This window comes from Carica papaya, chromosome 1, assembly GCF_054855325.1.
Source record: "Carica papaya isolate Zhongbai chromosome 1, ASM5485532v1, whole genome shotgun sequence".
In the NCBI taxonomy this organism is placed as follows: Eukaryota; Viridiplantae; Streptophyta; class Magnoliopsida; order Brassicales; family Caricaceae; genus Carica; species Carica papaya.
The window spans coordinates 25849364-25875307 of NC_142309.1; the positions used below are offsets into that span (position 1 = coordinate 25849364).

At 34.6% G+C, this 25944-nt stretch overlaps 4 protein-coding genes across 6 annotated transcripts; 1 reads left to right on the plus strand and 3 right to left on the minus strand.

Annotated features, from left to right (window-relative positions):
* Positions 1-633: 633 nt before the first annotated feature.
* Positions 634-1939, minus strand: LOC148270478 (myotubularin-like protein). Its single transcript, XM_088223069.1, has one exon. The coding sequence runs from the start codon at positions 1633-1635 to the stop codon at positions 1039-1041; it is 597 nt and encodes a 198-aa protein (XP_088079195.1). The 5' UTR covers positions 1636-1939; the 3' UTR covers positions 634-1038.
* Positions 1940-5108: 3169 nt separating this feature from the next.
* On the minus strand, positions 5109-14152 carry VPS9A (Vacuolar sorting protein 9 (VPS9) domain-containing protein). 2 transcript variants are annotated; one of them, XR_015821709.1, is made up of 6 exons: positions 13797-14152; positions 10137-10284; positions 8198-8368; positions 7115-7294; positions 5415-6580; positions 5109-5254 (listed from the first exon to the last, which is right to left on the minus strand). XR_015821709.1 is itself a non-coding variant. In XM_022044665.2 (5 exons), exons 1-5 carry the CDS (start codon positions 13886-13888, stop codon positions 5765-5767), a joined length of 1407 nt encoding a protein of 468 aa, XP_021900357.2. In that variant the 5' UTR covers positions 13889-14152; the 3' UTR covers positions 5279-5764. The 2 variants fall into 2 exon arrangements, 1 of the variants encoding a protein (XP_021900357.2); XM_022044665.2 differs by lacking the exon at positions 5109-5254 and having other exon boundaries at positions 5279-6580.
* A 383-nt stretch (positions 14153-14535) lies between these two features.
* LOC110816466 (Galactosyltransferase family protein) lies at positions 14536-19246 on the minus strand. Of its 2 annotated transcripts, none has more exons than XM_088223083.1 (11): positions 19037-19246; positions 18789-18885; positions 18609-18664; positions 18286-18506; positions 18123-18186; positions 16912-16984; positions 16686-16806; positions 16464-16551; positions 16236-16361; positions 15532-15641; positions 14536-15218 (listed from the first exon to the last, which is right to left on the minus strand). In XM_088223083.1, the coding sequence occupies exons 1-11, from the start codon at positions 19126-19128 to the stop codon at positions 15070-15072; spliced, it is 1197 nt and encodes a 398-aa protein (XP_088079209.1). In that variant the 5' UTR covers positions 19129-19246; the 3' UTR covers positions 14536-15069. The 2 variants fall into 2 exon arrangements, with proteins under 2 accessions (XP_088079209.1, XP_021900370.1); XM_022044678.2 differs by having other exon boundaries at positions 18286-18497; positions 19037-19244.
* Positions 19247-21740: 2494 nt separating this feature from the next.
* Positions 21741-25355, plus strand: LOC110815227 (eukaryotic translation initiation factor 5). Its single transcript, XM_088223086.1, has 2 exons — positions 21741-21849; positions 23396-25355. The coding sequence occupies exon 2, from the start codon at positions 23741-23743 to the stop codon at positions 25070-25072; it is 1332 nt and encodes a 443-aa protein (XP_088079212.1). The 5' UTR covers positions 21741-21849; positions 23396-23740; the 3' UTR covers positions 25073-25355.
* Positions 25356-25944: the final 589 nt, after the last annotated feature.

Genomic DNA, 25944 nt, shown 5'->3' on the forward strand with positions numbered 1-25944 from the left:
TTTCTAATTTTTATCAATTATATATTTGATTACTGAGTCCAGTAAAGCTCCATAATATAAAACTTTTAAACTATACAGTTTGATTTCACATTGCTTGAAAGGTTAATATAAAGTTTTTTAAGTATAGTAATATATTATTTGATATTAATAATTAATTTATATTTTTGTTGATTATATTTATAAAACTTTTTTTTTTCTATAAATAAAAACTTATTAAGATTAAGGAAAACCTAACGTACAAAAGTTTTTAGAAAAACCCTTTTTTACAAAATCTAAGAGAATAAAAAATATTAGTTAATTATATATGACAATATTGTTACTTCTGTGATAAAAGATGCCATAGACATCTAATTTTTTAAGCCAATTACTTTCAACAATCTCACTTTGTTTAACTAAATTTAATATATCAAGACTAAGTTTTTTAATCTAGTTATGTTTATGTCGAAATTATACCACTCCCCAAAACAAATCAAAGGAAAGCCAAAAAAAAAACAAAACACCGAGCCATAACTTTAAACTTAATTTCAAAGTCAATACTTTCTGATCTGTAAATAAATTCCTTGAATTGTGTCCAACCCAATTATGATAATAGCATTATGTGCCACATAAATAATCTTTTACATAACTACAAAGTGTCCGAATGTAATTTCGTTTATGTATACTGATTTCGGGAGAGTGTCGGTGAAGAAAAAAGCGGTATAAGACATGGTGGAATTTCCATAAAAATGGGTAAGAAAATCAAAGGGTTTCATCCGCCAATCCCTATTGTTCTACACAGTTTAATTCGAGATTTATGGCTCGGCCATTGATTCATATAGTTTTCATGTACATTTCTAGCAAGCACCAGCGTGATCATCACGTGATGATGCCTTGTGAAACAATTAATAGGAGAAAGAAAAATGGAATAACACTAACCAAAACTGGACAAAGACTTCAAACAAATCAATCACATATTCTATGTGCATTAATTGATATTTCGATATATTATATGTTATATATCGATCTGACCTCTGGGTTCTTTGTATATGATCAAAAAAATCAAACGGTGGTGGGCTGATCAAGAAGACGCGTATTGAGTTGAATACGTTGAAGGTGTAAACTTGTAAGTGCAGCCCCACCCGATCTCCTCTTCCAAAGAGTCTCTCCGTGTCCATTATTGCTAACACTATCTCTCTTGATCACAGGCAACGGAGGATCCAAATCTACAATGTTGACGACGGGGACACAGTTGTCATTATTAGCTTTCTTTGATCCAGTTTCCCCATTGACAATAACATTCTTGCTACCTAATTCTCTTCTTCTGATACAGGCGGTGGTAGTTGCAGGAGCTGTAAGGGTAGCGGTGGCGAGGTTTTTGCCGGAGAAAAATCTCTTGAGTTTGGAGGATTTGACGGCGGTGGCGGTGGTGGTGAGTTTGTTGTAAGTGGTGGCGGCTGGGATTAGGCCGGCGATCTTGTTGTTCCGTTTGACTTGGCCCATGCAACTGATCTTGGGGGACAAAGGGTCTTCCAGTTTAGGGATTGTGACATCTTTGATGGAAGGTCTTGAACACAGCAACGGCAAGAACGTAGTCTTGTGATGGAAATGAAGGTTTTGGTGGTGGGCATTGTATTTCTGCTTGTACCCATTTGCCATTAATACATATATGTATACAGCTTCTTGATCTTCCTCGATATGCAGAACGGAGCTATATATAAATGAGAGAGTGAGTAGAGAGAGAAAGAGAGTATTGAATCTGATTATAAGAGCTTTTTATGTGTGTGGGTGTGTGTTGAAGAGGGGAGTGTTTGGTTTTTTTGAGAAGAAAGTTGAGATAGTCAATTTGAAGACCGTGTTTGGACACAACTAAATACCTATTCCTGATCTTAATAATTAATCAAGTCCAGCTTAGAATTTAAGAAATGAAAAGTAAGCGAATAGCACAAAAGTTCCTTTCTTGAGACCACTTATCTTTTTTCCCCTTTTATTTGGTTTTTGAGATTTATTAGTTCTTAAAAGACTATTCAGGTTTTTTTTTTTTGTTTTTCCAAAAGAAAGAGCATTTATTAGGTAGGTAGACCATACATGATTTATCAGACTTTTCATGATTTTTTAAATCCAAGTGAAAATAAAGATTAAAAAATTATAGGTTTAGTCAAAATTAGCATACCATACTGTTTCTACACGACCAGATTACACAGTCCTGTAATGAATAATATCTACAGCTTGAATTCAAATACTCTTGTTTATTTATTTATTTATTTTTGGGGGGTTTGGTGGGTGAATTTACAGAAATGGAAAATACATATTTGTCTCTCTTTAAACTTTTAAGCATGTATGTATGTATATATGTAAGTCAGATACATATGACAGGCGTGCATGGAGGCATTATTTTAGTGGAGTAGATTGTGTTGAGCCTGCAAAAAGAGTAGGATAGTCTCTGGCTAAAATGGTAATACTAATTATTGTAGGTTGAGTCTAAATTTATAAGCTAAATATAATTATGGATGGTCCACGTCTACCCAAGAAAAATAAAACAACCAATAGTGATCTGCCAAGTATACAAGACAATGGTAGTAAATCACAGGGTTGACTTTCTCCTTCCCCTTTCCAATTATTCAATATTCATATATTTTTTTTTTAAATCTAAATTACGGTACACGTAACTGTAGATAATTTACAAATTGGTTTGGTGCAGTAATTAAGTTTAGATTAGTAAAAAATTAATTAAGGGAGTCAAACGATGATGAATAAACATTAGCGAACGGACCACGTTTACCCAAGAACTAATCAAATTCTTGAGGGCTCAATTATTATGTTTCTTTGTCACTCGTACAAAATTAATCCGCATTTCATTATCTATATCTTAATTAATTATTTGTTTTAATATCTAAACTTGTCTTTATTCTATTTAAATAAGGTAAGTAAAATACAAACCTCGAAAAACACAATATAATATATTAATTTGAATTAGTCTTGTTGTTGTGAAGAGTCTTAAAAAATAATTTTTAATTTTAAGATTTGTCTGATAAATTTTACTTGTAGAGTTATATGGGGATTCTGACAATTAGGTAATTTAATTTTAAAATTTAATAATATTCCTCAGTGTGATTAAATTAAAAGCTTTTTTTTTTTTTTTTTTATCTATGTCCGTAATCAATCCGCAGAAACTCTTGCCTTGATTTAGAAAAGTCGAAAAAGCTTTTACCTTTTTACTGCTAAAAAATTTAATGGATTTAACTGGAAGCAAAGGAGTTGGGTGCTCAGTCAAACTTCAATCAAATTGTCAACGGACGAAAACCCGCCTAACTTGTGTGGGCCCAAAGCCCAATGGTCCCTTCCATAATCGACGGTGGGCCCACTTCGGAGTAAAAGTGATCAGTCCCAACCGGATCACTAGTCATTATGTACGGTAGCACGTTAATCACCATGGACCCAATTTTCAATGGCAGTAATTGAGAAATTTGGGGAAGCAGCCCCAAATGGGGAACAGAACACGTGCGGCACGTGCGGGATAACGAACTGTCCAAAATAAGAGACGTGTGTGCCATATGTAACTCAGCGGACAGCATAATACATGGTAGCATGTGGTAGGCACGAGTGGATACCGTTGGCCTAATACGACCACTCCATCTAGACGAGATTATTTAATTTATTTATTTTTTTAAAGATGAGATGAGATGATTAAGTGCTTTTTTTTTAAAAAAAAATAATGATAAATAAAAAGAGAATCCACATCGATCTCAAGCAATTAGATATGGTCTGTGTGTTATTGACAGCTAAGTACCAAAAAACAAAACGCACTGGAATCAAGGGAAGGATTTATCCAGGTGTGTGGCTTCTCTCAGTCATCAAATCAAATTATCACATATTAAAAAACTCATACTTTCTACGGCTATTTGAAAACCTACTCACACTTGCACCTTTCTAAAACGAAGGACATGGTTAAACCCCAAGCAGTAGTAATAACAAGTCTATATGGCAGAATAGCACAGACTTCTTGATTTTTTCTGCGCACTTTTTGAAGCTTCCTTCAATAATTCAGATATAGGATCTGCATGTCCTTACCAGATGAGGTGTAATATTTATTATAAAAAAAAAAAATGTTTTCCAGGTCAGCTCATATTCACAAACAAAAATGTAAGACAAATTGATACAGTAAACAACAATAGGTTTTTCCTAAATATATATATAATATGGTAAAATGCGTTAAGTACTCATTTGGCATTGGCCATCTACCCCCTTACAAGCACCAACATACATCTAACATTCACCATGATGCCCCTGAGGCGTGATAATTTTTAATATTTTACAGTAACCCTGAAAGGTTTATATGGTAATCAGCAGACATAAGAACTAAATTATTGTATGGCGATTATTATATAAATTTTTTTTACCATCGTAAAATATTAGAAGATTACTTAAGAGGTAAGGTGCCTCCTAGGCACCACAGACCCTTGCACCCAGAAGCAGAATGTAATCTTGCACTAATTGACATTCCGCACTTGAGTAGCCACAAATTAAAAGGTTAATTCTGCCCCTTCTGAATGCCAATTGCATCCTTAATGGCTTCTGGTGTCTCATAATGAAGACCATAAAAAAAAAAAACCCCGACCAGAACCCAGTAAGTATGCTGCCTTCAGCAAACCGCTGCAGTTTTAACATTTAACAGCAACTTGGAACCAGTTATAGTAATCAGTAAATATTATGCAGTAATTTAATAAGGTTACGCAATAATACAGTAACGAATACATAATACCAACTGATTGCTGCATGTCAATGAATCACTATGAAATAGTAAAAACTAATGCACAAGTGTCTCTGAAGCATAGTGCCTCTGGCACCGTGGAATTACCCACCACAGCAAGCTTTAGCTTCGAATTTGAGGTGCCCTGATAATCATAGATGTGACAAGAACACAATAAAATGCTTGATCCTACACGGCTTGGACATTCTAATGGTAAGCTTATCTAGTCATATAACATCCATTCAACTCATTGTAACTTACCCCCGTATCTAACTAAATTTCAAATATCAAAATAAATTAGGATGCCATAGGGCTAGAAATTTCCAATACCGACATCCAGAGTTCAATTTCATCTCGGAGCAACTTGTCAACAAAAGGGACAAAGCAAAGTTGTCAATGTATTATCAATGTAGTAATTATTTTGGGTGTAATTATCACTGTTGTATTTGAAATAAGAACGTGACAGTTATTTCACATCAGACTTAGGAAATTTTATGGGCTGCCATATCTGCAGGTTGCTCAAGTCTCCTAGGAGCCAAATAACAACATAAAGAAAACACAAAATGAAGAGGTTACATTTAGCTATACCAGTATTGTACATCAATACAGCCTGCATTTATGTAGATTCTTTGTAAAGGAGAAATGATCAGGAAGAAAGAAAAGAAAAGAATTCAAAATAAAAACATACCTGCCTCTTGACAAACCGTGAATCAAGAATGTATTCCACCAATGTTTATACATACTCCCATCTTCTGAGAAATTAGTGAGTGGAAAACACGTCTACTCAAATGCATGCATAAACAATCGTAGTATGATCTGCTGAGTGTTTCTGAGTGGCAAATGAAATTGCATGTTCATTGGAATAATAATTGATGGATTACAATACAACCCCTGTACTCCCCATTTCCTTCCGCTATTTCATTATCTCGAAAATAAACAAAGGGATCTCCATTCAAAGGTAAAAAACTGTGACAGCTATCATTCATCACTTCAAAAAGCTCAACGTGCTCTCCTACAAATAGCATCTTCACACAGCTATTACTGAGAAGTGTCATCTTCAGTCTGCAACTGCTTCAAATCACTATTATTTGCTTCATCGAATTGCGGAAACTTATCTGAACTTTCATCTGTCTTATCAGTAACCTGTTGTGTATCAATATTTAGGTTTGCTGCTTTATGATCTTTAGGCTTCTTGGAACTTTCAATCTGATCTTGGACATCCGATGATGAACTGGAAAAAGGGAGAGATGGAGTAGCATCACCCAAGCCTTTGGAAAGACAAACATATTTTAAAACAAGTTGTTTATAATCATTTAGAAGGCCTTCTACATCACTGATGGTAAGATCACCAACACTGGCAAACAAGTGAGGATACTCCTGGAAGACTTTGCTTGCCTGCTCCTCCTTCAAAAGCATGGACGCCCCTTTATTTTCTAAATCTGAGAGGGATGGGATTTTTGTCACCGACAACTGATCCTTGTCATAAGTTGCTTCCTTATTTCCAGAAAGCATTTCAGATGATTTTGATTGTAAAACAGGATCCTTTTTGGTGTTTAAAACTTGATGTTTCACTGCCCTATATTCCTCTCCAGGAACGCGCCCCATGCTTTCATCGGTTTGCTTAGATAGGCCATCCACATCAGTTGAAACGCTACCCAGAAGAGCTCGAGCAAATTCCATGTTCTTTTCAAACTCTATTTCATCCATTGAAAGAGCCTGAGCATCAATGTTAGAGATGAAAGACTCTGCTGAGAGCATATTTGTAAAAAAATAAGCTGCTTCTGCAACTAATCTAGATTGACGCCTATACCGTTGTATGTACAACAAATTTGAGTGCAATTGTGGAGGGTTTGCCTGCATATTGTCATAAAAAAGAAATTTTTTAGAATATCTAAATGGTCTAGACTACAGAAATTTTATAGATGTGCATACAAAATCCATTAGCAGCAAATCAATCGAGTTTTAGTAGTAGCTAGTCATATGGTGCATAACGATGGCGATTTTTTTTCATACAAGCTTGAACAACTGAAGGACATAACTATTTCAAAATAGAAGGTGTCCATTTCTTTAAGAAAATTCTACCATGATAATAAATAAGTTCTGCAGTTATCATAACATGCCAGATTTTAATATTTTTCCATGCCAAGAACTTCAAGCTAACAAGACAAAAATTTACAGCGAGTACAAATACACAAATGTTCCTTTAGTTACAAGGATTATAGTTTCTATGTCAAATATGTACCAGTAAGAAATGGCACCAAAAGGATGAAACAACTATACAAGTCAATCAAGCATCTATGCATAAAATATAAACCTTACCTTCATAGTAACATATATCAACAACTATACAATTAAATCAAGCAGTTATGCATAAAATAGAAACCTTACCTTTATAGTAACATAAATCAGGACAGGAAGAAATTCATCAGCTCCAGGAGGATTCTCATTTGAAGAGATTGAAACATTAAGCAACAAGTTACTTATCACCTTGCAACAATTGAGGATACAAACAAGCTTGTCCCTTGGAGCTTTATACATATTTATCTTCTGCAGCTCTTTTTGTGCTAGCTGCCAATGTGAAAGGAAAGATAACAAGGTAAGAGGATATTGAATAAAGACAAACAAGGATGAACACTAAACACCTTATTATCGTGGCTTGAACCAAGCATTATTTTCCTTCATTTTCCTTGAGAAACACAGAATACTATTTACTGCTCTATTCTTTCCTTTAAAATAATAATGAAAAACAACCTATCTCCTGCTCCGTTTTAACAAATAAGTATTAGAATAATCAGTCAACAATGCTGCTAACAACACAACTAAAGTATGCAACATTACAACAAATATGTTCAAAAATTCTCAATATAAAATAAAACTATCATAACTGACAAAAAAATACATATTTCAAGAAGATGTCAAACTTATGAAATTAAAGTACAAATTCAACAGTCAAGTAGTTGAGTATCGTGTGAAAATGATGCTGAACTTGAGTTAGTAACGGAAAGGAAAAAAAATGATATTTCCCCAAAGGAGGGAAATATGAGGTGAAGTTCTGTGTTAAAGATATAAGGCATCAGAGTAGATATCTAAGAGCTCAGATCTTTCTCTTTCTATAGAAACATATCAAGATGCGGAAGCACAAGTATTGCTACATCTATGATATCCAACATATAAAACATGCGTAGATGATAATTCATGTGACATGAACAAAAGCCACAGAGTCAAGGTACAGTTAGTTTCTGAATACAACAATAGACTACGTAGGGGAAAAAAAGTAGAGGTGCTGGATCCCACTCCCACAGCAAGAAAGAATACAACAAAAAATTGTCTCATCCAGAAGAAGATCAAGCAGCCAGTTTCATATCAGCATATTGGACCCTTGAGTGCCACTCCATTAAACAAAGATCTGAAGGGTGTACTATCAGTTGGATAACATGGAAAATTGATTGACATGTGAACATCCCTCCTTACCAGCCACGAAGTTTCATTTTGAAAGATGGGCTTAATATCCAGATTTTCAGGCCGAACAAACTGTTGAATCAATGCCATCTTCTCAGAAAGTTTCTCATCATATTTCGCATCATCTGGAAGTGAAGCAAATACCCGTGCAAATAACTTTGTCATGACATACTTTTCGAGTCCCTGTATCAAAGAAAGCCCATTGATTTTCAGCAAACCATTTACTAGTACTTCATGGGTTGGAAACTAACAAAATAATATTGGAGAAAAGTTTCGTATTATAAGGGATTGAGTTTTTTCTAACAGAATACTGATATTAAATGTTCTTACAATCCATAAACAGTACATGAACAGAATCAAGAAAATATCAGCCAAACTCAAAATCTCAAAGTCTACAGGATGATCAAACTTGATATTTCCTGATTGTATTACACCAAAAATCAGAAACTAAAATTCTTTGAACAATAAGAGAGTTCTGTTGTCATTGAGCTTATTCTAGGACATGAAAATTTATGCTGCCCAACCAAAGTAGAATCTAGGTAGACTTGGGCCCGAAAGAATGTGCATAACCACACCTTTGATCCACGAAGAAAGAAAAACTTTTCCTGATTCTGGTTATTTATCATTGTGTATCACATTATTATTTCATAACTTGACACTAGTTTCAAGTCAAGCGCAACATGCCACACGGTTAATTCTGCCAAAGCCACTTGATACTTATTATATTAGGTAGTACAAATATGTAATGTGGTTTGATGTTGGCTTGTTTTTGGCGGAATTAGCCCTATGCTGCCATGTAACTATACTTGTCTCCTCCAATCTCCAAAAAATAGGTTTCTTTAAACTAGTAATACAATTTTTTTATGAGATCTGAAAAAAGATCCACATATCTTTGTCTATAAACTTTGGGTGGTGTGCAAAGAGAGAAACAATAGAGCGTTTGAAGGGTGTGTAAGAGAAATGGTAGGAATTAAAGATAGGTAGATATATGTTTTTGGGTCTCTAATTCTAGGACACGATTTATATGGATGGGAAGATTTTGGGAAGATCGTTGATCTTCTAACTCAAATGTAAATATCTTGTACGTGGGTGACAGCCTTTTTGGTGCCGTATCTCTCAAAACAAAATATCTTTGCCTATAAACTGTTAGTATATTTGACATTCCTCAATGCTATCTAATAAAGCTGCATATCATATATATAGAAGTTGCTTGGCAAATTCTGTGAACAGTTTCTCTATTTGCTGTTATGTGTTTCTAACAAAAAAGTGGAAAGATGTATATGTCATGGAGGAAGTTTTGCCAATAATATATTAGCTTTATAGCCACTAGTATCTTTTTGTAATAATATAGTAGAGCTCGATATCCTTATTTTCCTTAACTCCATTCTTCACCTATGGGTATTTTGCTAATCTATTCATACAGCTGCACTGACTCTTCATATCTTCTCTACATTAAACTCGCTCCATGTTATAGATCCTGAAAAGGTGACAGTAGTATGCTTGAGCATAAGAAAGTGATAAATTATGCTAAAATTCACAACTCTTAGTCGTACCTAATATGTTAGTAATGCTAGCAACTAGCTGTTAGTCATATCCAGTTTCCTAAAATTTTACAACTGGACAGCTATCTTTTATCTCTTTTAAAAAAAAAAGAAGTTATTTTTACTATTCAGAAAAAATAATTTTGGAAGAAATACTATTAGCTTAAATTTAAGTGTTCCTTATTAAGATGTTTCATACATTCATGATCCAGCATTCAATATAAGTCAATATCACCCATGTCTTACTTGGGTGGATGCACATACACAAATAGGTGAAGACACAGGCATATGCAGCCAGATGCATTCACCTGTTAAGATATAAATAAAGAGAGAAGAAAAATGCACTTGAGTGCTTGTAAACAACACATGCATTAAGAGTTACGGAAGGAGAGAGATGTTTCATAACTCACTTCACCAGCACTCTCCAGCTCCTCTTCTGAGCAACCAGCCCAAAGTGGATGAGCTCTAAATGCAGCCTCCGTATTGGCAAGGAACTCCTGCACTGCAGCACCGTCTCTTTCTGGATCAGGAGCATTATTTGAAAATGAAACAATGAAACTGCAATACAGGATATGTAACCTTCAGAACACTGTCACTGTGCATTCGAAACTGGCACGTAGAGAAATGTAGTGGTACAAAACTTAAACCACAATGCCTTTATGCTTACAAACTTTACTTTTTTTTTAACAAACTGTACCTTCACACCTCAAATTTTTCACATGGTAGATAAAATCTATTAGCAGACTTAGCCCCACAATATATTATAATATTAAATTTCAGCTATCAGACAAAAGATTACCCATCTGGAAGAGTTTGTTTAAGAAACAATAGAATATGGAATCACACGCCATGTGTTTATGTCGCATATAATTTATTATCGTGAGAAAAAAGGATAATGTAGATGGAGAATAGTTGCAACTTTCTCAAAGAGAATAGGTTAAACAGATCAGCAAAACATAAAGTATTTTAAGCCAATTATTTCGGATGCCAGCAAAAGGTTAGGATTTATTTCAAAAGCTCTACTGTTTCTCCCGATGCCAGGAAATGGCATGGGGGATGAGGCAGAAGAATTTTCTCATTTGACTGGTAAAGAGATAAAGGGATAAATATGTCATATATTTAAATTGTATTGTAATTTGTATATATCTCTCACATAGCATTGTTTTTGTATCATTAGGATTCTAGAACCTAAGGTTAGTTAGATTAGAACTACATCTTGTAACATTATAAATAGCATGTTCATGTGATGAATAAGATAACCCTTTCAATAATTACATCTGTTCCTGGTATCAGAGCATACTCTGCATAATTTATTCTGAGTTTTTTCGTTAACTTGACTGGTTTACAATTAAAAAGAAAAAATTCCACTTCGTCTCTGCTCCTTCTGCATGTCTCAACAGTGCGTCTACGGTAGTTCTCAGCAACCCAATCTCCCAAACTTTCTCTCTCGCCAGGCCAACAATAGTACCTCTGCACCTCTGTGTGAACCCCTCTTCTATCTCTCTCTTCAGGTGCAATTTTTCTCCTCTGCAGCTCTCAATAGCCCGATCTCAACAAAGCGCCTGCACCTTCTGTGGGCAACCCCCTTCTATATTCTCTTCAGGCGCAATTTTTCTCCTCGGCCAGGCAAACCAAAATTGCAATTTTCCACTCTCCCCTCAGGTGAAATTTATCTCTTGCATCAAGATTGTTAATTTCTCTTCTCAGTCGCTGTCTCTCTCCTCAGTCACAAAGCCTTTACCAGACTGTCAGTTCTGTCTACTGTCTGCCAATTTTGATCAAGCACAGGACTCCGTTCTCTCTCTCCTTCACCACCTACAACTCAAACTCTCTCAATAAGTGATTCTTTCTCCTGCAAAATAGCCTTCTTTCTCCGTGACTGTACATAAAGCAGGCCCACTGATTTTTATATTTATTGTCATATATACTTTGGTCCAGACCACACCACTGTTTATACAACAATCAATGTTTTTTATTATGTACCTTTTGATCAATCTCCTCAAAAAAAAAAAGGTTTGACCAAGCAACATGAGTCTCTCTTTTTCGTCCACTGTTAGGTGATTCTTGTCCCTCCTCTTTCCTTACACTTTCTCGTGTTTCTCATCCTTCTTTCGGTGTTTCCAACATTAAGAGTTATGTTAGTGAACAACTTGATTTTACTAATTATTTAGTTTGGAAATCTCTCGTCAAACCAGTTTTTGAAGGCTACAGTACTCTCAGCCACATTGACAAGACCGATTATGTCCGGTTGAAACTCTACTCGAGAACTGAAGACAGGTGCCAAACCTAGATGCTGTTTTATGGAAGCAGGTTGATGTTCTAGTACTTACATGGACTCAAGCAACTGCCTCTTTTGACATCCTCCAATGTCTTCTTAAACCCAATGTCTCTCTCACTGCTAAAGACACTTGGCTTGCCATTGAAAGATTATTCCAAGATCAAGCTCATGTTTGGCTTCTTCAATAATCTCACCGCCTCCTGTTGCCATTCTTTTTCCCCTCCATTTCTTGTCTATAAATAGGTCTTCCATTTATGAATAAAGATCATGGAATAAATAAACAAATTACCTCAAGATTTCTCTTTTCTTTCTCTGCTTTTCTCTCTTCCTTTCTCTCAAGTCCGAAGCCATGAGCAAGGCTTGAGGATTCACTCTCCTTGTGCAAAGAAAACATTTGTTTACCACGTTCTGCCTCTCTTCATAAGATTGTCAAGCAATTCTTGGAGCCATTTTCACCTTCCAATTTTATTTCTAGTGAAAGCAATCTAGGAACTCGTTAGAACCCATCAAGTAATTGTGATCTGACAGTAAACTTAGCATCCTTGGAAAGTTTCCAGACAAGAATATCCTCATAGAATAGCTGAACAGAATTAGACTCCATTCAGACCACAAAGCAATTAACCCCTTGATCATTGAGGTTATCAAGGAGAGGGATGCTCCAACGAGTCTCACCAATGTACACCTCAAACCACTCTGCAAAGCTTCCTTCCTTGAACCTCGCAACAGAATATATAGATGGCAACGTCTCCTTCAATAGGTCTATCCTCATACTAAAGATCATCCTGTAGTCGAATCAGTTTCCCACTACCTTGTTAATCTTACACCTCGAAATCTCAATGTACTCATCAGAAGAAAATCCACTGTCGAGTGGCACCAACTCTGATTTTGTCCAGTTAACTATCAAAACTAAAACAGCTTGGAAATACAACAGCACACACCTAATATTGATCATGGCAGCCCTATCCAGTTTCAAGAGCAGAAGAGTATCATCCCCAACATGAGGTGGGAAATTCCACTGTCTGACCCCCTCACCCACAAATATGAGTTCTTGCATATAATGTTGACAGCTCCAAGAAACAACCAGCCAATCTGAATCAAAATCTAATATAATCCTTTTATAGGCCGCACCCCTTGTTGACTCTTCTATGATATCGTAGTTTTTCATCTCAAAAGAAAATATAATCGTTAAAAATGTATTCATCTTCCACCAACCACCACTACTCGTTTTGTACCAGACATATTCTTCAGTTGAGGCAATTCCATCGGACATATTACCTTAAGCATATTGGTGCTAAAAAGTAAAACATTCAAGTTTCGCGCATGAAATTAGAGGGAGGCAAAACACGCCCTTACTCTTTTGACTCATGCGCAAAACAACTTCCACGTTTTCAACGAAGTACAGACTTTAACTTACAAGGAAAGAACGGGAAGAAAAGGAAAAGAAGAATAAAAAAAAAAGTTCGTCAGACTTTAGCTACTCAAATCACCAAATCCTAGTTTAACTTGTGAAGAACAACAAAGAGAATCGGTTTGTGTTTTTGGGAGAATTGCATTAAAACGCGTTCAAATTGGCCAGAAAACGGAAAGAGCTTACAGATTCCTTGTACTTAATTGTCAATTAAGAAAGAAAAATGTCTGAATAAAAAACTAGTCCAAGGTAAGGTTTGTTTTGATCTCATTAGAGAAGAAGATGATATCAAACAGCGAAGACATCAGCTAACGCATTAAAATGGAACTTACACCAATACGTGTCCATAAATTAGAGCAGTAAAAGAACGAGGAAGGGAGAGACCTTTTGATGGATTTGACGAAATCAGCAGCGGAAGGCTGGCGCATTCGTTCGAGGAAATCGTGCAACCCCAAGAAGACGTCGCTGTTCTCCATTGACCGCACCAGAACCGTCTGATTATGAGAAAAAAACGATCACCTATACTGTGATTGACTGATGTGAGGGAAGCGGATGCAGGAAGAGAGAGAACAACAGCACAGTGCCAGTGTGACTTGAAAGAAATATGCCGGTGTGGCGCTGGGGAAGAACGGTGAATTGAATAAAGACAAGAGAAAAAGTAAAAAATTAAAAATTAAAATAAACTGATTTTTATTTTTTGTCTCTTCGAAGTCAAAAAATGTGGAAGCCGAAATAAATAAAGGATCTCGAGTTCATCAATGGCAAAATTTAGAGCCCATTATTGACCACAAACGGGCAAAGCTCATACTACCCTGATAAACAGTAATAGTTGAAGTTGGAAATATACTACTGAAGTTTAAAAAATTTATTATAAATATTTTAGGTGTATATCTTGAATTTTGAAAATTTTTTGTGACAATGTAATTTTATGTTAATAACACATTTCATTCTGGAATAAGAAAGAACAGAAATTTGAATCAACCATTCATTGACATGGAATCATTTTTCCTAAATAATTTGAAAATTTTGTCCCCCCATATTTTGTGTTTAGAATATGTGGTGTTTATCTTCTATTACATTGAAAAGGAACCATGATAAGTTCTCTGCAGCTCATTGTACAGAGTTGCAGCAGAGAATCAATTTTTCTTTTAAACTACACAACGTAATTTAAAGATACATAATTGATAGTTCTAAAATTATACAATTTATACACCACTACCTGCAGCATAGACTTAGCCGCCTTCTAATTATCTCGATGTAAGAAGAAAAATGAAGGCTTTAAAATTACAGTACGTATTTGTTTTAACTCCATTCCGAGAAGGAATTGAGTCGACTTTCAAAACTATAAATTTTGCTCACTTTTTCTATCTATAAATAAATTTCACAAAACAAAAAGGAAAAAGAAAAAGAAGCTCTTGTATTTCCATGAATTTCTGTATAGGTATAAATAATAAATACGCCTTCTCCTGTTGAGTACTTGGATGAGCTTCACCAAACTGTGGCAGAGGTAATATGTTGCATGTATCTATACTCTAATCCAAGAACAGCTTTGTCTATCTCTACTATCAGAACTGCCTCTCTCCTCGTTGGGCAAATGTAAATGAATGTTTGAGTATATTCTTGTTTGTCGAAAAAATGTTCTGCTGCTAAAATTTATTTAAAAGAGAGCACTCCAAACGGCTCCATCACCTTCACTACACCTTTCATGAACAAATTTTATCTTCTCCACTGACTTGCAGATTCCACTGCAACTCCAATCAAATGATGCAATGCACACATTGCCTGCCTGAGCCTTCCACTCACAATCTGCAGAATAAGAGAGCAAACAATAAATTAGAAACGGAAATCCTACCGTAATAATGCTGTCATGCTGACTACTGAGTCGGTTCTCATGTCTCTATGAATACACCAATAAAGACCCATGTCTTAAAGTTCCTACCTAATCCGCATTACAACTTAGAATCAAGAATTTTCAAGATATTTGTTGGTAAATCCATCAGCCATCATTTTCTTCCTCTGTTTGCAGCTAGGAAAATTTTCTAATATCGGAAAAGATTTAATGCTTTTATAAAATTCATTACCAATCATTTTATAATCTATTTTCTAATAATGGGATTACCTGGTGGAGTTCCACAGCACATATTCCGGTCATCAATGTGCTCAACCTCAAGACCGATAAACCACGATCCAAGTGACACATCTTCATTCGCATACTTATGTAATATGGGCCTGCAGTCATATCAGAACCTCCCAGAGCTTTAGATGCATCTTGAAACACAGAATATTTCATGTGGAGAAGTTCAAAACACAAAGATAAACACAGTAAAATATTTGCAGGATTTAATAATATATGCATCTGTAACAAAATCTGTTTGAGCAGATAGTTAAGGATTAGAAGTTGGAAAATTTTTAAATGTTCGTGCTGATTTTCATTCTTGTTAAACTCAGTTTAAATGGAAACACTGTTCTGATTGTTAATGCAATTCACAATAATAGCAAAGTGCAAAAGCAAGTTTCAAAGCACGAGTTTGAAGATAAATTTATGCATATTCACACTTCACATCATTGTTACACTACTAACAAGCCAGAGCCTGAACAATGCTACTATGGATGGTGCTTCAATTTTTGGGTTTACATAATTTTTTTGAAAAAAAAACATAGAAGAAAATCATTGCTTGACGCAGGAATGCAAATCACAGGATAGATAAAGATGAGTTGCAAGATAATAGAGATAGAAACCAAAAAGCCCACCTCCTCAGGGACAGAAGAAAAGGAGCAAACAAGTTATCAGTGAAAGATATCACTTCAAAAGAAACCTCTTACTGGTTAATGGAGATGTATGTCGCTAGATCCTTTGAGATCGCATATATCTGCCCAGTTGCATGCCGGAAGTATTTATTCCCCTCCTCTCCAAATTTCCAGTACTCTGGTTCATGGTACTTGACAGTTCTGGAAAGCAGAAAAAGTTAGCATGAAATATATAATGCATTCCTATGGCAGCAGAAAAACCAGAGTATACTGTTCCCAACAAGATTCAAACAGTAGAATTACTTTTGTGAAAGCACAGGTCCAGATTTCATGCACCCAATGTAGACTCTGGGCTTTGACCTGTGATGGGCAAGGGTTGAAGCTAACATTCCTGGAGAAGGAAAGAAAATAAGAATCTAACTCCAATGTTGTGACAATTTATTTACTTTTACTTTTTTGGTCACAACAGTAGCAATAAGCAAATTAAAATTTAGGTAATTAAAGAAGGCAATGCCTATTGCCTACCAAGATTTACATGGACATCATCATCCACCTTGACATAGAACTCAGCATCCCACTTTGCAACTGCAGTGGAAAAGAAAATTTTGGTTTTTGCAGACAATTCATGGTACCCTTCAATGTGCTCCTGCAACAGAACACAGTTTTGAAACAAATATCAAATAGAAGGTAGTCCTCTTTTAAGATCCCAAAAAGTTAAAGAGAATGCTGTAATCAATATGTGTTTCCTTACCAATCTAAGGAAGTCCTTGTGCAGAGCATCTTCCGAGTCAATAGCTCTGTCTAAAATGCTATTTGATGTTGCACTGTTCAACCAATGCAGACATCAGTCATATAAGTTCTCATTTACATAAAGCAACAGAATAGATACAAGACAGGTGGGAGTAGCTTGGCATTTATCTGTGAAAATATACTTCAAAGATCTATTTATGACCTTTATGATTCTATAACTGGATTCAATCCTTCCAGTTTTTACAAGTTATAACTTACTAGTGCACTTAGTAACTGCTTATTCATAGGTAATACGTGTAGAACTAGAGATTGAGAAAGAAGATAATGCACTGGGAAGAAACAAAGCTCCTAGGGTACCAATTTCCATCCTAGCAAATTTGACCCTAGAGCTCAAACTCTTTTTACAATGTATAAAGAACTCAAACTTGGTCCAGATTAATAAAATGTATAAAGTATATGATAAGATTCTGTGGCCATGTAGTATGAATAAATTATAACAACATAAATGAAGCTGTCCAATTAAATATTAAAAAACAAATCAAATGTATTTTATTAACCCTTCTTATTACATAGACAATCTAGTATCAATTCATGTCCTTTCCTAATGAATGAATTGCATTGGCCCTCGCAAAGTTTTATATGCGTAGCTGGTGACATAATAGCAGACAACTGTTGCTAACAAATCTCCAGACATATTGTACAGAAACTCTTTTGCACAAAAGTTCCAATAATAGTTATTCACATCAACCCTTGACATCAATTTAAATCTGCAAATCAGTAAGGTAGCAGCAAGATATTGCTCTTGCAAAATAGCCAAAGTAACATATTTTTTTTCTAAATATCAAGGGATGAGGATGTTGATAAACATGTGTCGACTTATAGGCGATATCTAGTTTCAATTCTTTGAGGCAAGGCCGCAAGACTTTCCAAATTCCCGAGTAAAATAAGGAACTCTTTCTATTTCCCTAGTTAAGTATAGATAACCTGACTTTGACCTTACTAGATTGTAGCTTAGTCTCAGTACAAAAGAGTTGAACAAGATAACCTGACCACCATCTTTTTTATAAAAAAAATGATCTTCTTTTATCTGAGATATTGCTATATATTGACCGAGGGACAAAATACAGTCTGGAAGAATTTGATTGTACACTTTAGAACAAAAACTTGCATGATAGTCAAAGATAACTGGGACAGATCAGTAAAGTCAATTACCTGTGTCCAATCATGAACCTAATGACAATTCCTTTCTCGTGCTCCAATTGCAGAAGCTTTTCCCCTGAAGAGGACCCACCAATCCATTTGAGACAGAAAATCCCCAATAAGAATATCAACGTAAAAGTATGGAAAAAGGTATCAGAATACAGAACTACCATACCCTGTGGCATCCACGTTTCTCTGACTGAATCACGCCGCTTCCTGCTGCTAAACGCAGTGTTTATTCCAATGACCATGAACACTTTCTTCCTGGGCGGACCATCATTAACCAGGTTCGACGCAGCAGATGAGCCACCCAAGCTCCCCATCTCCTGAGAACTCCGCCTAGCTGACGTCTGCATCTGAAGCATCGAAATTGACTTGTCTAGAGATCTGGCAAACCTCGAAGAATCCATGGCAGAGACCAACGTTAGCAAAAAAAAAAAAAAAATCAAAAAGCAAAATTGATTGTGTCATACAGAAGGAAATGAATTTTACACTCACTGAATTGCTTTATGGGTTTTCAGAACTTGCTCGAGAACTTCATTGTTTTGTGCAGGCTTCGGGTGCATTTCATGAAATTAAATAACAATAAACAGTTCAGACCAAAACGATAAAGCGCAAAAACAAATACTTGCCAAAATTAAGCAAATTTTAAACAGAACATTGGAAAATAAAACGTACTTTCTTGATATTGCAGTCATCGGAAACGACTTGTAGCTCCTGATCACGTCGATGCCGTGACATGAGCTGCTCATTGGATTCAGGCGGTACCCACAACCTGCCACGAAATCCACCAGCCGCCAACACATCAATATCAAGCGATCAAACAAATTTGAGAGAAAAAAAAAACAAAAAAAAAAAGAACAACGCATTGCTGGATGTACAGACCCCGAATTAAAGATAACACAGGAACAAGAAAGGAAAGAAACCTGTTGGTGAAGAGAACACCAAAAGCGAAGCAAAAGATGCAGAAAAATGGAATCCACTTCACAGATATTCTCCGCCCGCTTCGGTTCTTCATTTTTTTTTTCCCGGGGAAGAGATAGAGATGAAGAGAGATCGGGTATGAATACAAGGCTTATAAATCGGAAGTCGACGGTCGAAGTGTTGTACTCTTTTGACCCCCGCGACGCGACTACCGTCCACGCCAGTCACGCCAATTGTCGTGTGATTTATGTCCATGGCCTATTTATTTTAAAAATTATGACACATAATTATTGAAAAATTAGAGTGTTAAAAAATATTTGGATAAATTTTATATTTAATTAAGTTGAGTATTTCCACAATTTACTTTAATAAATTTTTGTAAAAAATAAATAACGTATCACATACATGTCAAATATTTTTAATTTTTTTATAATGTTTTTGCTACATAATATTTAAAACTAATAACATAATGTTAAAACATAACATTTAAATGTTAACATAAAATAATATTAAATTTAATTGTAAAAAGTAATGTTATTTATTTTTCTTGTGTGTTATTTTCTTAAACATGGGTCATCGCCACGTCACTTGTAATTTTTCCTTGTTATTTTCTCCACTGGTATACGTGTCAAATTTCAATTGTGGAAAAAACATTAATCAATTAAAAACAACAAATTAGCAACCAAAGTTCAACACATTTTCATCTACTTTTTTTTTTTCTTCTTAATTATTTGCTAATTAATTATAATTAATTATAAGTTGGAATTTTCTACAACTTATTTAGTTGTTATGCCATACTTAATTAAATGTTCATTTAATAATTTAACAAACATATCAACAAAAAATATGGGCAAATTTATGTTTGTTAGGTCAGTCAAAATATAATGTATCTTTTTAATATTAATACTATTTTATATAAATTAACAAAAAATATCGTTATTGTTTTCAATTAATATTATATGTACTTTAAACTTACTCATTTTTAATATAAGTCACTTTTTATTATTTTAAGTAATTTTTAAAAAATAATTTTTAAGCAAACCCAGTGCAAATTTTTAAATTAATTTACAAAATTTCAAACTTTTAGTTGAGATAATTTTTAAAAAATGAAATAAAATTTAATAAATTTCATTTTTTTTTTTTTTACTAACAGAGGCCTAGCCTTAACCAACAACGAGATGGCAAGTCAGAGTTGGTCTACCAAAATTACTTGGAAACCATGGATAGGAAAATTAAGTATTATTTCATATGAAGAAGAAGCCAAACCCATTTTTCCCCACATACTTCCATCTTAATTTCATTTCATATTTTTATTTTTTATGCGTTTGGTCGGGCCAACTAATAGAATATTATTAGCTAATTAGCTTATAGAATTTTTAAATTATTATTTAATTGTTTTCAAATACCCATTTAAATTTATTTTGTAATTAATTAATTATGTTTATAATATTAATAATGGATGTGTCATTATTCTATAAATAGTTAGCATTAATTATTTAACTACAAGATGATTGAGAATCAATTATTCACGGGTTAATGATTTCTCATGCAAGCAAGGCACGCCAATTATGACTTATATTAAGATTATCAGAATTTTATTTTATAGTTAAAAATACTATAATTCGTTTCAGTTCTTAAATTTAAATTTTTGGTTTTATTACTAATTTTATTATTACTATAAATATAATTATTATTATAATTATTAACAAATTAAAAAAATAAAGATAAAATTCAATAAAACAACGGATGGAATTATTTTAATTATATTTAGTACCGTACATGTAACAATTTTTAATATTTTTTTAACAAATTATTCTCTATATTTAATTTAATTAAATCTAAACTGGCGAGTTGATTATATTAAATATATAACTAAAAATAGTTTTGTTAATACTAATGTTAAAACCTACTTTATATCATTTAAGTTTAGATTTTAGTTATTTTATATATAGAAATTAATTATATTTTGCACGGTATAATTGAATAATTTAATGTATTATTTAATTACAAAATAATTATGTATCTATTTAAAAAGATATAAATTAAATATAAAACTTATTTAGAATTAAAATATTATTTTAATTAATATTTTTACCATAATAATAGTTCTATTACATGGTATTGACATTTGAAAAAAAAATCAATTTAACTGTTAAATTAATATGCACCTAACTTTGAATTATATAGTTATTTTTGTTGGGAAAAATATAATAATTTTGTTATTGTTTTCTTAAATTTGAAAAATAACGGACTCTTGAATTGTTTGGTTAAAATTGTATTTTATTATTTCAGTTTTGTAGTTTTAATTCATATTTATTTCGATAGTTGTTGTTAGTACGGTTAAAGTTACGGTAATATTTTATTATTTCCTTTAAAATAGTTTATATATTTATAATTTTATTAAAAAGCAATTTTTTAATTTAAAATAAATTTTCATTGAATAAAAGGGGATAGTAGTAAATTGCAATTGAAGAGCAAGAATAAACTGCATCTGCGCCACTATTGGCTGGACCAGGGGTAAAATCGTAAATAATGAGAAGGAGAGGGCAAATATGTTAGAGTAGGACGGTTAGTGAAAACAGAAAAATAATTTATTTAAAATTTCCGAAGCTGAGTTTGCCCTAAAACCTAAAAGAGCTCGTCTTCCTTCTCCCGGTTCTCTTAAGGCTGCCATATATATATATATAAATTGATACGTGTGTGTATGTGTATTGAGCATCTTGTCTGTCTCCTCTCACAGAGTTCCTTGTCACACGGCATCTAGAAGCCTCGCGTCTTCTTCAATCTCTTCCGAGTTTTCTTTTCATCTAACAAGGTAATCTCCCAAATCTTGTTTTCTCCATTTTCTTTCGTTGATACAAGTAAATCAACTCGATTTATTGTGCGATTGTGTTGATTTGATTTCATTTTTTATGCCTTCGGTACTGTGGTTTTTGTGTTTGATCATTTTCTTGCATTTTCCCTTAATTCTTGGTTCGGATTGTTGGATTGCTATGTATTTTACTAACCTTCTGAAACTTTCCGATTCCCTTATTGATTAGCCTTGGATCTGGTTTGATGATTATAACCGGAACGGAATACGGAATAATTTTCTTTAATAGCTCTGTAGAGCTTGTGATTTTTTTAAAGAAAGATTGGGCTTGGCAAAAAACCTAGATGCCATGATTATTCAACTTGTTAATCTAGTTATTCTTCTTCCGTTGCTTTTTTTCCATGTCATTGTAGATCTGTTGTACTCTTATTATCTTTTATTATTTATCGGCAGTCAATTCTTTTGTAATAGTGGACAGTGTAAATGTTTTCTTTTCACACATCGACGGCTTCTCGTTTGATCTTCCTGCAGCTTTAAGCGTTTTTCAAATTGGAAATTAGGTTTCTATGTCTCTAGGAGTGCACTCAATCCTTTGTTTTTTATTGAATAGTCCCTGTTCTGTTTTTTTAAGTATTAGAATAAGTACCCTGGATTTCTTTCGTCTGACCAGCTGCAGCACTTTAAGAATTTGTGTTCTAAATAATCTTAAGAAAATGGCCATAGAGCATGAGTGTTCGCCGCTACTACTTATAGCCATCGCTCGATCCCGGAAGAAGGTAATGATCTTCCGTTATGGAGTCTTGTTTATGTGCTACGAGATGTTGAGGAGGACTAGTCCTTGCCTTTGTTTGAGTTGTTTAGGGGAGTAGGCAATCTATTATAGATTGTATCTATGTTATTAGTTCTCCTTCTTGGCGAAGAGATGACTAGACTAGAAGACTCAACTCAGCTATTACGTTCGCAAGCGTTTAGGCCTGATCCGTTGTCAATTAAGACCAAAGGGACCTTATATTCATTGCATCGGACAGGGATGTTGAGAGGCTGGACATGATTGCGCCCTTCGACGGATAGTTCGTCATCCGAAAAGGTGATTCTTTTTGGCGCTAGGATTGGGGCAATCATTTGACTCATTGTTTCGGGGGAAGTTTTTTCAGGCACGTGTGCCTTTCGAAGCACTATTATAAACAATTCCCGATGTTTTAAGTATTAGAATAAGCACCCTGGATTTCTTTCGTCTGACCAGCTGCAGCACTTTAAGAATTTGTGTTCTAAATAATCTTACATACCAATCTACCTTACATACCAATCGATGAGTTAGGCTTTGACTATTAAGTTTTACAGGTTTTTTATGCCCCAGAAATGTTTTAAACACTTAACAACCCCTACGAGTCTGAGAAAATTATAAAAGCTTGCATTATGCATTGAATATTAAGTAAAATTTATTGCACGGAATGTACTATTCTTCATGTCATAGTTGCATACCAATTTTACAACAGTTTAATCATATTCTCGAAGCCATCTTATTATGTGGAATGATATTCTATTTCAGAAAGTTGGCAGTTAAGTCTGCTGCATCTGCAGTTTGTCAAAGTGGAGAAGTTTGAAGTTTCTTTTATGTCTGAACGGGCTCCTCTCTTTCTGACATCAATTGGTTTACTTGGAGAGTACTGCCCTACCAGAAAAAAGAGCATAAGGTCCTCTTATAAAGGAAGCTGCATGCATCTTGGATTATTTGAGGCCTACTGTGAAAATAATTTTGACTGCCAGTTTATGCGACCTTGCCTTTTTGATAAAAATCAATCTGGTGAAGGAGAATTTCTTATTCCAAGAAACTATACTGCTGCAGACATCTACCCTCTCTGATCAGTTAAACAAGTCATCCTTTTAACAAAAAATGGCTTTGCAAAATATTGGGGCTTCCAACCGTGATGATGCCTTCTATAGGTATAAGATGCCAAAAATGATCACGAAGATCGAAGGCAGAGGCAATGGCATCAAAACTAATGTGGTTAATATGGTTGACATTGCCAAGGCCTTGGCTAGACCTGCTTCTTACACCACAAAATATTTTGGTTGTGAGCTTGGAGCCCAATCAAAATTTGACGAGAAGATGGGAACTTCACTGGTAAATGGAGCCCATGACACTTCTAAGCTTGCTGCTCTCCTTGAAAACTTCATTAAGAAATATGTTCAGTGCTATGGTTGTGGGAATCCTGAAACAGAGATTGTGATCACTAAGTCACAGATGATCACACTAAAATGTGCTGCATGTGGGTTTATCTCAGATGTTGACATGAGGGACAAGCTAACGACATTTATCCTCAAGAACCCACCTGAGGCAAAGAAGTCATCTAAAGACAAGAAGGCAATGAGAAGAGCTGAGAAAGAAAGGCTCAAGGAGGGAGAGGTTGCTGATGAGGAACTAAAGAAGGTTAAGAAAGAGGGAAAAAAGAAAGGCTCCTCTGGCAATTCCAAGGATGTTGCTGCCAAAGGTGCCAAGAAGAAAAGCAATTCTGATGAGGATCACTCCCCAGCACGTAGCCAAGCCGATGAAAATGATCGGGAGCTTGAAGATGACGACAACGATGATATCCAATGGCAGACAGATACTTCTTTGGAGGCTGCTAAACAACGTATCCAGGAGCAACTAAGTGCAGTAACTGCAGATATGGTGATGCTTACAACCAACGAGGAGAAGAAAAAGCCAGTGACGCAACCTTCTGACTCTGAGACAGAGGTGCACGGGAATGGTTCCAGTGTAATTAATAATGCCCACAAAAAACTTGTTGAAGAAATAAGAGCTCATATCAAGAAGGGTTCCTCGGCAAGTCAGCTCAGGTCATTCTTCTCTTCAGTTTCTGGTTCTCCTCAAGAAGTAATGGATGCATTATTTGTAGCTCTATTTGATGGTGTTGAGAAGGGATTTGCGAAAGAGGTATCAAAAAAGAAAAACTATCTGGCTGCTGCGATTCAAGAGGAAGGATCACAGATGGTTCTGTTACATGCTATAGAGACTTTCTGCAAAAAGGCAAGTGCTGAGGCAGTTAAGGAGGTGGCTTTGGTTCTCAAAACACTTTATGATAATGATTTATTGGAAGAGGAGTTCATCATGGAGTGGTATAAGCAGGGCCTGGCCGGTGGGAATAAAAGCTCTCCAATCTGGAAGAATGTCAAGCCCTTCATTGAGTGGCTCCAGAGTGCTGAGTCTGAATCAGAGGAAGAGTGACACTGAAATTTGCTTCTCGGGTCAGGTGCATAGTCCTGTTGTCTTTCTACTATAATAGAGTTACAATAATAAATGGAATAATGATTCTAATTTTGTGTTTGTGTTTTCTCCCAATGCTTATGGTGTGGGAGAGTGTTAGTTTCTAGGGTCTTGAAATAAGGATAGGTTCCTCCCTGGTTCACTGTGTCTTTTGTTGGGGGGCTTTGGTCCTTGGCTGAGTCAGGTTTTCTTGTCTGTGTTCGCCTGTCTTCTGTTTCTGGAAAATGTTTATTTTGTTGTTCAATCGCGTTCAAACCTATTTTTTAGATGCTGTTGATGTGGAAGTAATTATAATAATTACATTTCTTAAAACTGCAATAGCTATGCTCCGAAATTAGGTAAATTGTAATACTATAGGTTAAACAAAATAGCACAGGTAAAATTAACGGAGAAAAACATCTCCGTAGTACCTTGGCTAAAATTAACGGACAAAAAATAGCTTTTATCCTATCCACCACTGTTTACCGTTCTCCATTTTCACTCCATTTTTGTAGGGAGTTAATGTTTTTTTTTTAATATCTTTGTAATCCTTGTTTCATGAAGCATGAATTTTATATATTTTATATGTATATTTAACTTATAAATTTTATTTAATTAAATGAATCATTGATTAAATAGTTTTTACATAAATTAAATATAAAAGTATAAATTTTTAAAAAAAAATATTGAGGATAAAGTATATCATATTTTTACACTAAAATACTGAAAGTGACTATGATAGGTTTATGCGTTCTAAGTTTTGTTAAAATTTTAACTAGTTAGGTTACATAATTATGAAATTAATTCAATAAAAAAATTATCTTTTGATTATGGTAAGACCGCCGCCGCCCGAC

Bases quoted from the DNA above. Each gene is read 5' to 3' on its own strand.
- LOC110816466 (XM_088223083.1), bottom strand. From the start codon at position 19,128: ATGAAGAACCGAAGCGGGCGGAGAATATCTGTGAAGTGGATTCCATTT. The intron at 18,886-19,036 runs GTTTCTTTCCTT...ATTTCGTGGCAG, and splicing joins GGTGTTCTCTTCACCAACAG to GTTGTGGGTACCGCCTGAAT. The intron at 16,807-16,911 runs GTAAGGAAACAC...GTTCTGTTGCAG, and splicing joins ACAAGGACTTCCTTAGATTG to GAGCACATTGAAGGGTACCA.
- VPS9A (XM_022044665.2), bottom strand. From the start codon at position 13,888: ATGGAGAACAGCGACGTCTTCTTGGGGTTGCACGATTTCCTCGAACGA. The intron at 8,369-10,136 runs GTGAGTTATGAA...TCTTTGATACAG, and splicing joins AGCTGGAGAGTGCTGGTGAA to GGACTCGAAAAGTATGTCAT. The intron at 7,295-8,197 runs GTAAGGAGGGAT...TCACATTGGCAG, and splicing joins AAAATGAAACTTCGTGGCTG to CTAGCACAAAAAGAGCTGCA.
- LOC110815227 (XM_088223086.1), top strand. From the start codon at position 23,741: ATGGCTTTGCAAAATATTGGGGCTTCCAACCGTGATGATGCCTTCTAT.
- LOC148270478 (XM_088223069.1), bottom strand. From the start codon at position 1,635: ATGGCAAATGGGTACAAGCAGAAATACAATGCCCACCACCAAAACCTT.